General features: G+C 46.7%; 1 protein-coding gene across 8 annotated transcripts in view; it reads left to right on the top strand.

Annotated features, from left to right (window-relative positions):
* SLC23A2 (solute carrier family 23 member 2) overlaps window positions 1–14,009 on the top strand; it is a 152,145-nt gene extending 138,136 nt beyond the window's left edge. For all 8 annotated transcript variants that reach the window (XM_055266224.2, XM_055266223.2, XM_055266227.2 and 5 more), the window contains 4 exons: window positions 3,448–3,577; window positions 4,270–4,407; window positions 6,974–7,069; window positions 9,135–14,009. In XM_055266224.2, the coding sequence (XP_055122199.1) occupies window positions 3,448–3,577; window positions 4,270–4,407; window positions 6,974–7,069; window positions 9,135–9,367 (597 nt within the window). In that variant the 3' untranslated portion in view covers window positions 9,368–14,009. The remainder of the gene's footprint in view (window positions 1–3,447; window positions 3,578–4,269; window positions 4,408–6,973; window positions 7,070–9,134) is intronic.
* Window positions 14,010–14,292: the final 283 nt, after the last annotated feature.

Below are 14,292 nucleotides of genomic sequence, written 5' to 3'. Positions count from 1 at the left end.
CCAGCCCTCTGTATCTGTGGGTTCTACCAACTTCAATTCACAAATATTGTTTCTGAACTAATGTTTGTTTCTGTACTGTTCTGCGTGAGCATGTACAGACTTTTTGTTGTCATTATTCTCTGAACAATGCAGTCTGACAACTATTTACAGAGCAATTACATTGTATTAAGGATTGTAAGTAATGTCGAGATGATTTAAAGTATATGGGAAGATATTGGCTGGGTACGGTGGCTCACACCTGTAATCCCAGCAGTTTGGGAGGCCAAGGTGGGCAGATCACCTGAGGTCAGGAGTTCGAGACCAGCCTGGCCAACATGTTGAACCCCTGTCTCCGCTAAAAACACAAAAATTAGCCAGGCATGGTGGCTGGTGCCCGTAGTCCCAGCCACTTGGGAAGCTGAGGCAGGAGAATCACTTGAACCTAGGAGGCAGAGGTTGCAGTGAGCCAAGATCATGCCACTGTACTCCAGCCTGGGTGACAGAGTGAGACTCTGACTCCAAAAAAAAATTAAAAAAATTAAAAATAAATAAAATAAAGTATATGGGAGGATGTATGTAGGCTACATGCAAATACCACACCATTTTATATCAGGGAGTTGAGCATCTGTGGTTGTTGGTATCTGAGGCGGGGAGAGTGGCGGTCCTGGAACTAATTCAAGGTTCCCTAGGGACGATTGTAGGAGTAAAATTGTTGTAGATGAAGGGACTCTTAGGGGAAGACGGTTTAACAAGCCTCCTCCTTCTGCACCCCTTTAAAACACATCATCATATAACGTGACCACCAAGGTAGTTTGGGAAATCATTCTTTTTATTAAAATTTGAATGGTGCTAGCTTACTCTGACAAGTTACCTTGCCAACACTTTTTAATGAGCTGATGTATCCCAAGTGCCTAGAACAGTAGCCTGGCAGAGTGGGTGCTTCATAAATATCTCTATTGCATGAAGGAATGAGGGCACCTGAGTGCCTCCCTACCTGGACCAGCAAGGTCCATCATTAGCGTTATTATCATTATTGCTATTTACCCCTTAGTTTATTTCTAGGAACAGAGCAAGTACTATCTCGCTGGCCGTCCAATCTCTTTGGCGGTGTCCAGAGGAAGGTCATTTCTCCTTGCTGCATTCTTCACCCCTGTTGAAGACTTTGTAAATCCAGAAGCCCAGGGCCTATTTTACCAAGGTCGTAGAGGCAGAGCCACAGTTCAGAAGGGAGGTGCCAAGGAGATTCCAGGGAATGGACCCTGTGAGAGGGGAAACAAAGGTCCTGGGGGAGCACCAGGAAGGCTGGGATTTTAGGGCTGTATCTCTGGTAGTTAGAATAAAACATAATAAGTACTTGGTCAATATTCATTGAACAGAAGAATGGCTTAGTTGCTGCATATATTGTTGACAGCATCAAAGGCAGATCAGTCTTCTGGATGTCACTTTGATATCAGATTTAGTTTCAGGTATCCCTGGGGCCAGTTTGGCCCCTCATACCTAACAGGCCTGCCCGACCGTGCCAGGAGTCTTTGCATAGGCTGTTTCCTCTGCCTGGATGCTCTTCCACTAGCGAACTCTTACTCACCCCTCAGGACCATCTCCAACAACCCTCCCCAACTCTTCAGATTTTCTCTTCCATGCTGCTGGGCTCCCGCAACAGCAAAAGAGCATAGCAGTGAGATTATTTGATCAAGCTTGTGACTTATTCATCTTTGCATTCACCTGCCCCAGTCTAACAAGTCACAAGCTTGATCAAATAATTACATAGTTCCTCAAAAATGTTTGCTGAAGATGGGGCCATTAGTAAATGAAAGCCTTCCTTATTACATAGTAACAGCCAAGCACGAGTCGCTTTTGCTTGATTTGTCAGTTTGAGTGATCTTTTCCATTGCTTCCCTGCCCTCTGTGGTATGGGGAGGGGCAGGCTAGGGACAGTGGGACAGTGACTGAGTCCAGCTGGGCAGCCATCTCTCATGTGCACAGCCTCAGATCGGGCTCTGATGCTTAACCGGCTGACCCTGGTCCTTTGAGAGTTCTGTGCAGTGGTCAACATGTCACACACAGCTGCACCAGCCACATGTGCCTGGTGGGCACTTGAGATGTGGCCAGTGAACGTGAGGAATTGCATTTAAAATTTCGTCTCATTTTACTTAATTAAAATTTAAGCAACCCTCTTCTCCTCACTGGGGTCATACGTAAATCCTTGTGGACACTCCCCTAAACACTCTGGAACCTCCTTTACCCAGTTTACATCCTTAGGGTGTTTTCCTGGAAGAGGCAGCACAGAGTAGGGGCCCACAGTGCGGGATTCTTGAGCCTGATGCCAGCGCCACCTCCCATGTGTGGTGCCGGGAACCCAGGGGATAGGCAGGGGCAAAGTGTGGCCTTTGCGTTGAGACACAGAGGGCCATCCCAACCCATGACTGGTGACAGCAGGCTAGACAGAAGCTGCTGGGAGGCGGAGATCAGGAGTAGCAGATATGCCCTACATGGTGCTGTGAGAGCCTGTAATGGGGGAATAGTCCTGGAGTTGGGATGCTTTTCAGAGGAGCATTTGGGTGATGTTTAAAAGGATGCATCTGAGATCTGGCTAGGAGGGAGCCACAGGGAAGGGTGTCCGGGTAGACAGGCCCAGGCCTGCCTGGTGTGATTGTAAAGAGCCTGAGAAGTGGGCTTTATTTCATGAGTACCAGAGGATGCAAGCAGGGGACCAGCCTCCCCAATTTCATGTGTTAGAAAGGTGACCCCATGGCAGCATGGAATGGGTGCAGGAAAGGCCAGAGGCAGCAGGCCCATGTGGGCAGCTCTCAGATGGCTCAGTGCATGCCAGCTACCATTCAGGCAGTTTTATGCAGGTCCCATTTAATCCTCAAAACAAAACCACGAGGCTTGGGCGTGACTGAGATGAAGATCCTGAGACTCTAGAGGCTACAGGTTGGCCCGACCATACAGTCAGACGCGGGCCTGGAGAAGAGCCCACAGTCAGGCTCCAGATGTCCTCACCTGTAGCCCCTTCTCTTTTCCACCTCTCACAGGAAGGGTGCCATGAGGAGAGCAGGTTCCAGACATGTCTGGGGGTTTGGTCTGATTTCCGGTGTGGGGAGGTTGGCATTGAGGCTGAAGCACTTCGGGGAAAATTGCCTTGGTGACGTGTGGTGCCAGGAACCCAGGGGATTGGCAGGGGCAAAGTGTGGCCTTTGCATTTGAAACACAGATGGCCATCCCAACCCATGACTGTGCCAGGGCAGTAGCGCCCTCAGGCCTGAGTGCAGGGAGTGTCACCAAGGCTTGGAGATGCAGAGGGCGGCCCTCAGGGGTCCCCACAGTGGAGGTGAGAAGAGTGGGCTGAGGAGGAGGTGAAGGTAGCGAGCCAGGCCATGGGTATCTCTGCTCTGCGTTCTTTAGTAACTTATGGTGATTTTGCATGGAGATGAGTCCCTGTTTCCCAGTCTCCCATGTGTCCTGCAGGTCGGCAGCCGCCGCGTGATACAGTGTGGAGCAGCCCTCATGCTCGCCCTGGGCATGATCGGCAAGTTCAGCGCCCTCTTTGCGTCCCTTCCGGATCCTGTGCTGGGAGCCCTGTTCTGCACGCTCTTTGGTGAGACTCCCGTCTCTGGCTTTTTCCTTTACTTTTCCAAATTTTTAATAGGGATCATGGTGTTTTTGCTGACTCCCTTCAGTAAGAAGGTAACGATAAATTTCTATTTTAAAATACAAAGGATATGCCTTCAAAAAATGAAAACTTTTATCACTCTCTGAGTTGAATTTATATTAAAGATGGAACCAACAATAAGATGTAATTGTGCTATGAACATTTAGATTAAACTTAATCTCTTCAGTATTTCTGACCAATTTAACTCAAATACCATCCCCCTGAATGGGCCACTTAAAACTGACCATTTTGGCAGTGGGACTCTGGATTTGATCTCTGCGCCATTTAGCTGTAATAACCAGAGACATGCACCAGATATTTAGGTAGGTCTCCCTGTTTAATCAAAATGTTTGTGTAGAGAGAGAACCAATGTCCTTAGTTTACTATTTGACAAACAAAATGCCACATGGTGTTTATGCTCCCGTATGAGCCCAAATAGTGCTTAGGCCGAGGGTCATTTGGCTCAGAGCCCAGGGTGGCTACAGTCTGACCCCATGTGTCCCCCTTCCTGTCCCTGCACTGGTCTCATTGGTTTCTACTGGACAGAGAAGGGGTGCCAGGGAGCCTGCCCTCACCTGCCTTGAGCTGTCCTCGCTGCAGTGGTGCTGGAGCATGTGGTCTGGTTTGTTTTTCTCCAGGAATGATCACAGCTGTTGGCCTCTCTAACCTGCAGTTCATTGATTTAAATTCTTCCCGGAACCTCTTTGTGCTTGGATTTTCGATCTTCTTTGGGCTCGTCCTTCCAAGTTACCTCAGACAGAACCCTCTGGTCACAGGTGAGGAAATGGGCTTTACATCTTGGAGTGGGAGCTGGAACCACAGCTGCCAGTCCACACACGGCTCTTTGCCCACTGGAGAGGACTTTGGGCCTCCAGGAGCTGTGGTGCAGATGCGTCTGTGGATCTCTCTTGAATCTCACTTTTCAGTACTTACCTGGAAGTGCTGTGGCTTCCTGCTGGCGTGTACACGGAACAGTCATGGATGCTAAGGCCTCTTTTTCACTGGGACCCTCTCCTTTGGGAGAACGTCTCTCTCTAAATCCTTTTGATTTCATTAGTCTATCTTAATAGACTCATGCTCCATTAAGATAATATTTTTTTTTGAAAGTCAACTTCATAGACTTTGAACACGTTATTCTACTATTTTATGTCTATCCTGTTAACTCTTCAGAGCAAAATCACGTGGCTTGTGCATTCAAGATTAACCTTTTTAACTCCTCCTTTTGTTTTAATACTGCAATGTCCTGAAGAATGTAGAAAGGAAGAACCGTCTCAAGACACAGCCATTGCTACTGGTAATATCTTAGCCAGTGCAGAATTGAGGAGTGTTTGTTTATACATATATTTTTTTGTGGGTGAAATTCACATAACAAAATTAACTACTTTAAGCAGTTCAGTGGCATCTAGTACAGTGTTGTGCAGCCATCACCTCTGTCCAGTTTCCAAAACATTTCATTACCCCGAAATAAAACCCCAAACTCATTAAGCAGTAAATCCCCATCACCCCCTGCTCCCACCCCCTGGCAGCCACCGGTGTGCTTTCTGTTTCTATGGATTCACGGTCTATTCTAGGTATAAATAGAGTCATAGTATATGGCTTTTCGTGTCTGGCTTCCTTCACTTAGCATGTTTTCAAGATTCATCCATGTCGTAGCATGTAGCAGTAGTTCATTCCTTTTTTTGAGATGGAGTCTTGCTTTGTCACTGAGGCTGGAGTGCAGGCCTGGGCATGATCTCAGCTCACTGCAACCTCCGCCTCCTGGGTTCAAGCGATTCTTATGCCTCAGCCTCCCAAGTAGCTGGGATAATAGGCACCCACCACCACACCTGGTCAATTTTTGTATTTTTAGTAGAGACAGGGTTTCACCCTGTTGGCCAGGCTAGTCTCGAACTCCTGACCTCAAGTGATCCACCTGCCTCGGCCTCCCAAAGTGTTGGGATTACAGGTGTGAGCCACTGTGCCCGGCCTCATTCCTTTTTTATGACTAGATAATGTTCCACTGTGTGTATATACCATAAATTGTTTATCCATTCATCAACTGATGGACATTTGGGTTGTTTCTGCCCTTTGGCTATTGTGAATATTGATGTGCAAGTACAATCAGTTCTCATTATTCATGAAGTTATGTTCCGTAGAGTTGTCACAAGCAGTATTAGCAAATACTGAACCATTCCTGGGGAAACACAGTCAGCAATGCCACAGCTCATGCCTGGATGGATCTTCTCTAACACACACCACAGCCGCCTTATGTGTAGGAACATCAGGGAGCACTTCACACCACTTGGTGGACATTTTAAACCGTGAGATCACCAACGGAAAGCACACGGTATGACAGACATGGCACTACATAGTCCACAAAAAGGACTCTTGTTTACAGGATGAGGCCAGAACAAGGCAGAGCATCACCTTATTTGACATCAGCCAGGAATGTGTGTGGCGTGGCTCAGATTTTTCACTGCTCTGTATACCCCTGAAGGCACAAAGGGTATTCATTTTGGGTTTACAAATACATTTTAGTGTATGGGCAATTTCACAAACACGTAAGTCATGAATAATCAATGTGGGCCATATTTGAGTACTTGTTTTCATTTCTCCTGGGTATATACCTAAGAGTGGAATAATTGGGTCATGTGGTAATTCTATTTTTAACCTTTTGAGGAACTGCCAAACTTTTTCATGGCGGCCGCACCGTTTTACTGTCCCATTAGCCATGTACGAGGGTTCCTGTTTCTCCACATCCTCACCAGTGCCTATGATTTTCTGTTGAGGATCGTTCTATCTTCAGTGTGGAAAGTGTGTGGATAAACGAGATTCTTGCTGTTTTTTACATTTAATATGTCATACTCATGGGAGGACATCTTTATGAATCCAATTGCCCCTGATTAAAAGCAGCTAAGCACTAATTGATAACCCAGGATACTGAAAAGTCTTATATGATTGCAGATGCCAGAAATATTTTTGTCGTCTTATTATTCACTTTGTAATTTTTTCTCAGCCTTATTACTACCATTTTTTTTATTTAGAATTTTTTTTATCCACTGACTACACCCCTGTGGCTTCACAGTTCGTTGTAGGTTGAACACCACTCTTAGATTCACCTTCTATGCAACACTGTTGGGAATTCTCCTTATGGAGATACCTTTGGATTATTGTTGAAAGTATTCATCGTAGTTTAAAACATTACTGGCAAAAATTCATCTACACGTGCACAACTAAGAAATTTACACTTTCCTTTACTGCTTTGATTGGCGGAGTTCTGCCCACACCATTGCCCCTTCCCAAGTCAAGGGCAGGCTCACCACTGCTGTGGCACTGACCTTTATGGCTGTGTTCTCTTTCTAGGGATAACAGGAATCGATCAAGTGTTGAACGTCCTTCTCACAACTGCTATGTTTGTAGGGGGCTGTGTGGCTTTTATCCTGGATAACACCATCCCAGGTACGTGGTATATATCAAACACACTTTTTTTTTTTTTTTTTTTTTTACATATGTGTTACTTTTTTGCCAAATAGAAATGGAAAACGGGAAAAGTAAATGAGTTCAAAGCCATCACTGGTTATAACTGTTTTCTAAAACAGTTGCGATGGCACTCCCAGCCTCCATGTATGAATCAGTTTTTTGCTACATAAACTGATTAATTTTGTTTCTCGTGCTGAAGGACTTTTGGGAGACAGCAGCTGAGTTTGCTGCGCGTGGTGAGATGGCAGTGGGATGGGCACAGGCCAGGCTCCTGCCCCCCTGCACAGCCTGTGCCAAAGGCCCTGCAGTGTGGGTTTCACTTGATCTGAGAGAGGTGGGCACAGCCTGCACTTCTGCCTGGGGAGACTGTCCTTAAAATGAGTTGTTCCTAAGGTGGGCTTCCAGCCAACTAAGACCAAAAGGCAGTAGAAGACCATGGTCAAAGGCTGAGATCAGGGGTCCAGGATCATTGACAAGAGATGCCTGGAGGCAGCTGCCTCTCCAATACCCATGATCCCTGTTTATGGATACATTCTATGTTGAGCTTGGGGTGACAGACTAGGATGTTATGTGGGTCCTGCCTTGACAGTGGCTGCTGTGAACCACTGTAAAGTGCTGCCATGGACATACTGGCAGATTTCCCTGCCTTCAAGGAAGGGTGATACTTATTCTTAGGCTTGAAGGTTTTGTTGAGATTTTCCCCTTTAAACAACTCATCTCCAAAAAAAATTAAAAACCTCAGTCAAGAGATTGCTGGGGAAACCAAGGCAGAAGGAATCACACACACGAATAGATGGAAGGCACTGGATTTAAGAGTCTGTAACGACCACTCTGTTTCTCTCCTAAGCCAGAGGGAATTGAGAGAGGGGTGCAACAGTCAGGCTGATGGAAATTAAAGTCAGCTTTATTTCTGAAATACTGATGAGAGAGCAGAGCTTAGATATAAAAAAAATCATGAGCTTCCTTGCTGAGCCCTGTGTGCTCAGAGCTTTCTCCTTGACCCATCTGTCAGGGTGCAGAGTGGCCAGGAGTGTCCAACTGGTGGATGTTCATCCCCGCAGAAACACAACAGGTAACATGACCTGTGTGTCCCCCATAGCACCAGACACGCTAAAATGGAGCAAAGCAGCATGAAGTGTGGGTCTGTCTAGATGGGGGGGTGAGTGTGCAGTGACTGGTTGATGAAGGCATTGTGTGATACAATAAAGATTCAGCCCTGTTTTGCAAACTCAGATTTGCATTTTAAAGAGGTTTTTTTTTTTTTGACTTAGATTTACATTTTACAGAGTTTGTTTTGTGTGTTTTGTTGTTGTTTGTTTTGTTTTGTTTTGTTTTTAAGACAGAGTCTTGCTCTGTTGCCCAGGCTAGAGTTTAATGGCATGATCTCAGCTCACTGCAATCTCTGCCTCTCGGGTTCAAGCAATTCTCCTGTCTCAGCCTCCTGAGTAGTTAAGATTACAGGTGTGCACCACCACGCCCAGCTAATTTTTGTATTTTGAGTAGGGACGGGGTTTCACCATGTTGGCTAGGCTGGTCTTGAACTCCTGACCTCATGTGATCCTCTCACCTCGGCCTCCCAAAGTGCTTGGATTACAGGTGTGAGCCACCACACCTGGCCTAGTGAGGTAGTTTTTGAACAGACTTGGGGCAGGAGGTGATGAACCTGAAGACTAGGTAACCAGTTGGGAGACCGATAGAATGAACCAGGAAAGCAATAACATGGCCTGAGCTGGACCCTAACAGTGAAAATTGAGAATATGGGTCACATAAAAGGATAGGGAGGTCAGAAGGCCATTAGGTGATTGCTTGAATGAGGGACATGGAGGGGTTAGTGCTTCTTAGACTTCTGGTTTGGGCACTGGATAGCTGAGCACCTTCAACTCCTCAAGTATTTGCTGTTATCTAGGCAGGTTTGATCTGTGGGACCGTGTGTGTGTGTGTGTGTGTGTATGTGTGTGTGTGTGTGTGTGTGTAACGACAGTTTCATTTTCAGTAGATCTGCTAAACAAAGTATTCCTTTGTTCTGTCTTGGGATGTGTGACAGGTACTCCAGAGGAAAGAGGAATCCGGAAATGGAAGAAGGGCGTGGGCAAAGGGAACAAATCACTCGACGGCATGGAGTCGTACAATTTGCCATTTGGCATGAACATTATAAAAAAATATAGATGCTTCAGCTACTTACCCATCAGCCCAACCTTTGTGGGCTACACGTGGAAAGGCCTCAGGAAGAGCAACAACAGCCGGAGTTCAGACGAAGACTCCCAGGCCACGGGATAGCCTTTGCTGTGCCCTGTGGCCTGGCCGCAGTGAGGCATGTATCTGTAGTTCCTTGCTGGGTAACAAGAAGTAAAATACATGTTTGTATATCTACATTTACATTCTGCGCCCCAGAGCTAAGACAGACTGCGAATCACTTTTCTGCTGTGAGGGTGATGCTGCCTGATACGGTGTCTCGCCTATCTCCTTATTTAAGCCCTTAACTCCTTGCCCTTTGAGAGTGTCCATTGCTGGCCATGGTCACTAAATTTGAAGTTCCAGTCCTCCTTTTGGAGTGGACATTTAAAATCTGCAGCGATTCCTTGCTTCAGTTCCCTTCCACTACCTAGGGCTGGCTTTCCTATAAGCCGCCTCCAGGGTCCAGGGGTTTTCTCTCTCTCTCTGAAGCCCCTGGACCTGTTTCCTTGTCATTTGACCCTCGTCTGTGCCCGCGGAGACCTCCTCTGACCAAGGGGCACCAGTATTCCTGTCACTGTCACGACTGACTGGCCCAGTATGATTCTGTTGTCGCTGATCTGGAGGAGGAGGCTGTTGAACTGAAAACAGTGGCGTGGCTGCCCTGTGCCCAGGTCTGGCCATGGGTAAGGACTGCACAGATGTTGAATGAACATCTGTTTGGGGCATTGGAGGGAAAAGGAAAGGACCCTGAAGCCAATATCTGATTCTCGGCTGCGCCTTCTCTTGGCCACCCTGGCCCTGACCGGGCCAGCACATGCACACTGGCCTCTTTTCATTTCGCTAGTGGCCGAGACACCCTCTCTGGCATTTGTCACTGTTGGCCGGTGTGATGAGTATAGAGTGCCACCCAAGGCACCAGTCACACAAGCTGATGGGCGTCTTGGCTCTGCCGTCATGTGGATGTTATTGTCGCGCGCGTCTATAATTACAAGGTTTTATTCCTATTTAATGTTACTGACTATAGCAGATTTTGGAAATCAGTGTTTTCCATGTGACCCTCTTTCCTTGCATCCCTATTCCTTGTCCCCCACCCCACTCTTCCCCCCATCAAGAAAAGAACCAGCATTTGTAAAGCTGTGGACACCATCAGGGAAGCTTGTTGTAATGGCTTTTGAAGGCCAGTAACCATTGTTGTGGTTGTGTTTTGTATTGCTTGATACCATGAAAGTGTAAATACTGTAATGCCTAATCTATTTATCAAAACTGACTACTGGACCAGAGCCCAGAAACCATGGGTCAAGTTACACGTGAATTTGTTTTGTGAAGAAGGGAAGCTGGGGCAGGTAACACGCAGAGCCGCCACGTGGAACGGTCTGTCCGCCGGCTGGTCCCGCTTGCCATGGCTTCTGTTGCAAGTCGCTTCTGGCAGTCTTGGCTTAAGGAGACTTCCTGTGGGTTGCCATGTTGCACATCCATTAGATCTTGATTTTACAGGTGAGGGTGGTTGCCAAAGGTGATAAGAAAAGCAGCCAACAGGCTCCCTCTCACTTAAGAGAGTTCTAATTAATAACACTAAATTCTTCCTGAGAAATGACTCCTCTTGGTTTGAAGTTTTTCAGTGAAGGAAAAGGCCTGAGATATGAAGCAGTGCCCTCGCTTCATGAGGTGGCGCATCTTCAGTGGCCTGTCTCCTGTCTCCAGCAGCAGGGCATGGTCAGCTGCGTGGGTGCCTGTCTCCTGTCTCCAGCAGCAGGGCATGGTTCTTGACAGCCTGGTGTCCACACGGTGCATTCCTGTCCCCCTCGGCCCCAGGCTGCCTCAGCTCTCCAGTGCTGCGGCACTGTCTTTGCAGCATTGCCATGTCACTGTAGCCCCCTTCACTCCGGGAAGTTTGGGGCTTCAAGGTTTAATCTGGCAAAAACACCTTGGAGCCACTGCATTGTTTTGCCAAAACCTTACTGCAGATTAAGTAAAGAACTTAGATGCTAAATTACATCTAATTTTGTATGTTTTTTTTAAATGTGTCTTTGATGCATACTTTAGAAGCACACTGGCTCACGGTTTCCATCCCTCTTGCCTTGGGACACCCTTGAGGCTGGCAGCCCTCCTGCACTGAGTTTCTCTCAGTTCCTTCTGTTTGGATTTTGCTCAACATCTCCAGTTTCTCTGCTCCAAAAAATGGGGAAAACTGCTAAACATCCCTGAGATTTGCAATCTTCTAGCTCTCCAGGTGAGCAGAAAGACCAAACATCCAAATAAAACCCTGAAAGCCATGGGTGATCCAGGGGCACCTTCTCTTCAGCTTGACTGGGCGTCTTCCACTGCATAACACTCAAGGTGTCTGCTCTAGTCATCCAGAAACCCACTCCCTTCTGAACCCCTCCTTGGGCCAGGTTTTATCAGGAGGCTTCAACTCCGCTAACGTGTGGGGTGCCCTCTGCGGGCCTTCACACGGGGAAGGAAGCCCTACCCTTTCAACTCCTGTTGGAATGAGAGTTTCCTGTTCTTCTTATTCCACTGGGGCCAACCCGATAATTCTGTCCGAGGAGGGCTAAGGGGATAGGAGGTGGGGAGTAAAGAGGGCAGCCTGACTAGATGCCCCTGCTGAATCTGGTACTTTCCGCACAGCCTTGAGTGATTGGAGTCCCCTAATGACTGATAAACTTGAACATGTAAGACACACACATACACACACACACACACACACACACCCCATTTTAGGAAGTGGTTCTCCTACTGGAAAATATGCTACAGAATGAAAGTTTGTAATTGAAAGAAAAAGAATGTATTCATCTGCTTCTTGGGTTTAAGCACACACCTGAAGGGGAGATATTGGGGGACACGGTGGCCACACGCGGTCTGTGTCATGACATTCCCATTCACATCGTTGGCCTGCGTTGCTGGGGCTTTGAACCACCACCCCGTACTTTGTTTTGCCTGTAAAGTGTTCTAAAATATTTTGGATGTGAATGTCCTTGCAGGCCAGTTAGTCTCCAGTTTCCACAGAGACCACCTACCCACCACCTTCCCAGGTCACCTGCCTGGTACCTGAAAGAAAGCATTTGTGTGGGCGATCCCAACATGAAATGTAGATAGTGTGAATACGGACAGGAGCTGATGCCATATTCACAGTGGGGGATGGGGGCCCCCACCCCTGCTTCACAGAATAATGGGAAGTGACTCTAGTCTTTGTAAGCAATTTTCATTCTCATTAGGAAGTTAAATGTAGATTCACTGATACATTTACTTTCAGAATCCTTAAGAGGATTTCAAATGCTAACTTTTAGTTTCTTGGGATTGATCAAGGCAAGAGAAGTGGCATTAACCATGCCAGCCAGAATGAAGCATCGTGGGTCCTGATGGTTTCCCGTTATCATGGTAACAAATTCGCACACAAGTTTTGCTTTATACTGTAGAATACTGACTTTCATGATGACAACTTGGTTTATGCATGAATATTGCAGTATTTCCATATAGCAAAATAACATTTCTACCCAGGATAATAGTCACAGTTTTCCAGGGAGGGAATGATATAATTTTCATGACAATGTCATGTGATGATAGAATTTCTCCATTGATGAATCTCTAGTATGTGTGTATACTTTATTTACCCATACGTATATTTTATGACCATGAGCTAAGTTGTTATTTCTTTCATTCACATCCCTGCTGAAATATTGGTACTAGCAACTTAAAGTTGGCAAGTCTCATCTTCAGTAATACGGATGCCATGGGAGTGGCCAGGCCAGATTGAAGGTGAATATGGAGCGATAGCAGAAGCCTCATTCCAGAACCCATCTGGCCAGAGAAGCAGCAGCATCCTGGGGGATGGCCATGCATGGGGTGTACACTCGCTACAAGCATAGGCCCGGCATGGCTGTCGCTGGACGCCAGCTGTGCAAACCCAGCCACACCTGCTGCACGCCGCGTTAGTGTGCGGCTCCGGGCCTGAGCATTCACAAAGCTCGCTTCTCCAGGGAGCCTCCTCTTGGCTTTAGAAAAGAGCCCAGGGACTTAACGTGCTGCCTGTTGCACTCTGTCCCCTCATGACTTTTTAGACACAGGGACTAGGACATCGACCACCCTCTGCCCCTCCTGCAGTCAGAACCTGAGTAGTGCAAGAAGGGCCACCCGGTTTTGCCAGCGTTAAGCGTCTGCCCATGGACCCATAAAGCACATTAGCCTTGGGGGTCTCTTTTCAGCAGCCTCACAGACATTCCCGTCCTTTCTGGTTGGTGTTGACTGTGTTTCAGCATCACTGTACCCTCCCATGTCCTTAGCATTGCTGTGCGTGTTTCTAGGCACTTAGGACACCCTTCCCCATGTTGCCATCTTACTGACAGTTCAAATGACTCTCCTTTTCTGTTCGTTAGTAACAATCTTCATTTGACACCTTAATAAATTTCTGACTGTTCTTAAAACAGTGGGGATGCCTATATTTTCCTTGAGTTTTTGTGACTGACTTTGGCTATAGATACCTTTCGGGGGTTTTGTTTGTTTTTTATTTTTATTTTGATTACCGAGGGTATTTGGGGTGGGGTTGTTTTTTGAGATGTGTAATTCTTTTATGGAGTTTTTAAAAAGAATTTTCATATTGTTTTTCTAACATGGCTTCATTAAACGTTTAAGTATTTTAAAAATATGTAATATTTGGACCAGATGTTGTGAATAATAGTAGAGATAAAGCTATTTTATTCTGTATTTTTAAAACTGTTCCGTACAAATAAAAGCTCTCCTGGACACAGTTTTGCTCTTCACGTGCCTCCTTCTTGGGCTACTCTTTAAGAAAAGAGTCGTCCCTCAGAATCTGTGGGGGATTGGTTCCAAGACCTCCTCGGATACCAAAATCCGAGACTACTCAAGTCCCTAATATAAAATGGCATAGTGGGTCAGGCACAGCAGCTCACCCCTGTAATCTCAGCACTTTGAGAGGCCAAGGCGGGAGAATCGCTTGAGGCCAGGAATTCGAGACCAGCCTAGGCAACATAGTGAGACCCCCACTTCTCTAAAAAAAATTAGGCACACAT

Source organism: Symphalangus syndactylus, chromosome 24 (assembly GCF_028878055.3).
Source record: "Symphalangus syndactylus isolate Jambi chromosome 24, NHGRI_mSymSyn1-v2.1_pri, whole genome shotgun sequence".
NCBI lineage: Eukaryota > Metazoa > Chordata > Mammalia > Primates > Hylobatidae > Symphalangus > Symphalangus syndactylus.
The sequence above is the reverse complement of the archived record's forward strand: the minus strand, read 5'-3'. Positions and strand labels throughout refer to the sequence as shown.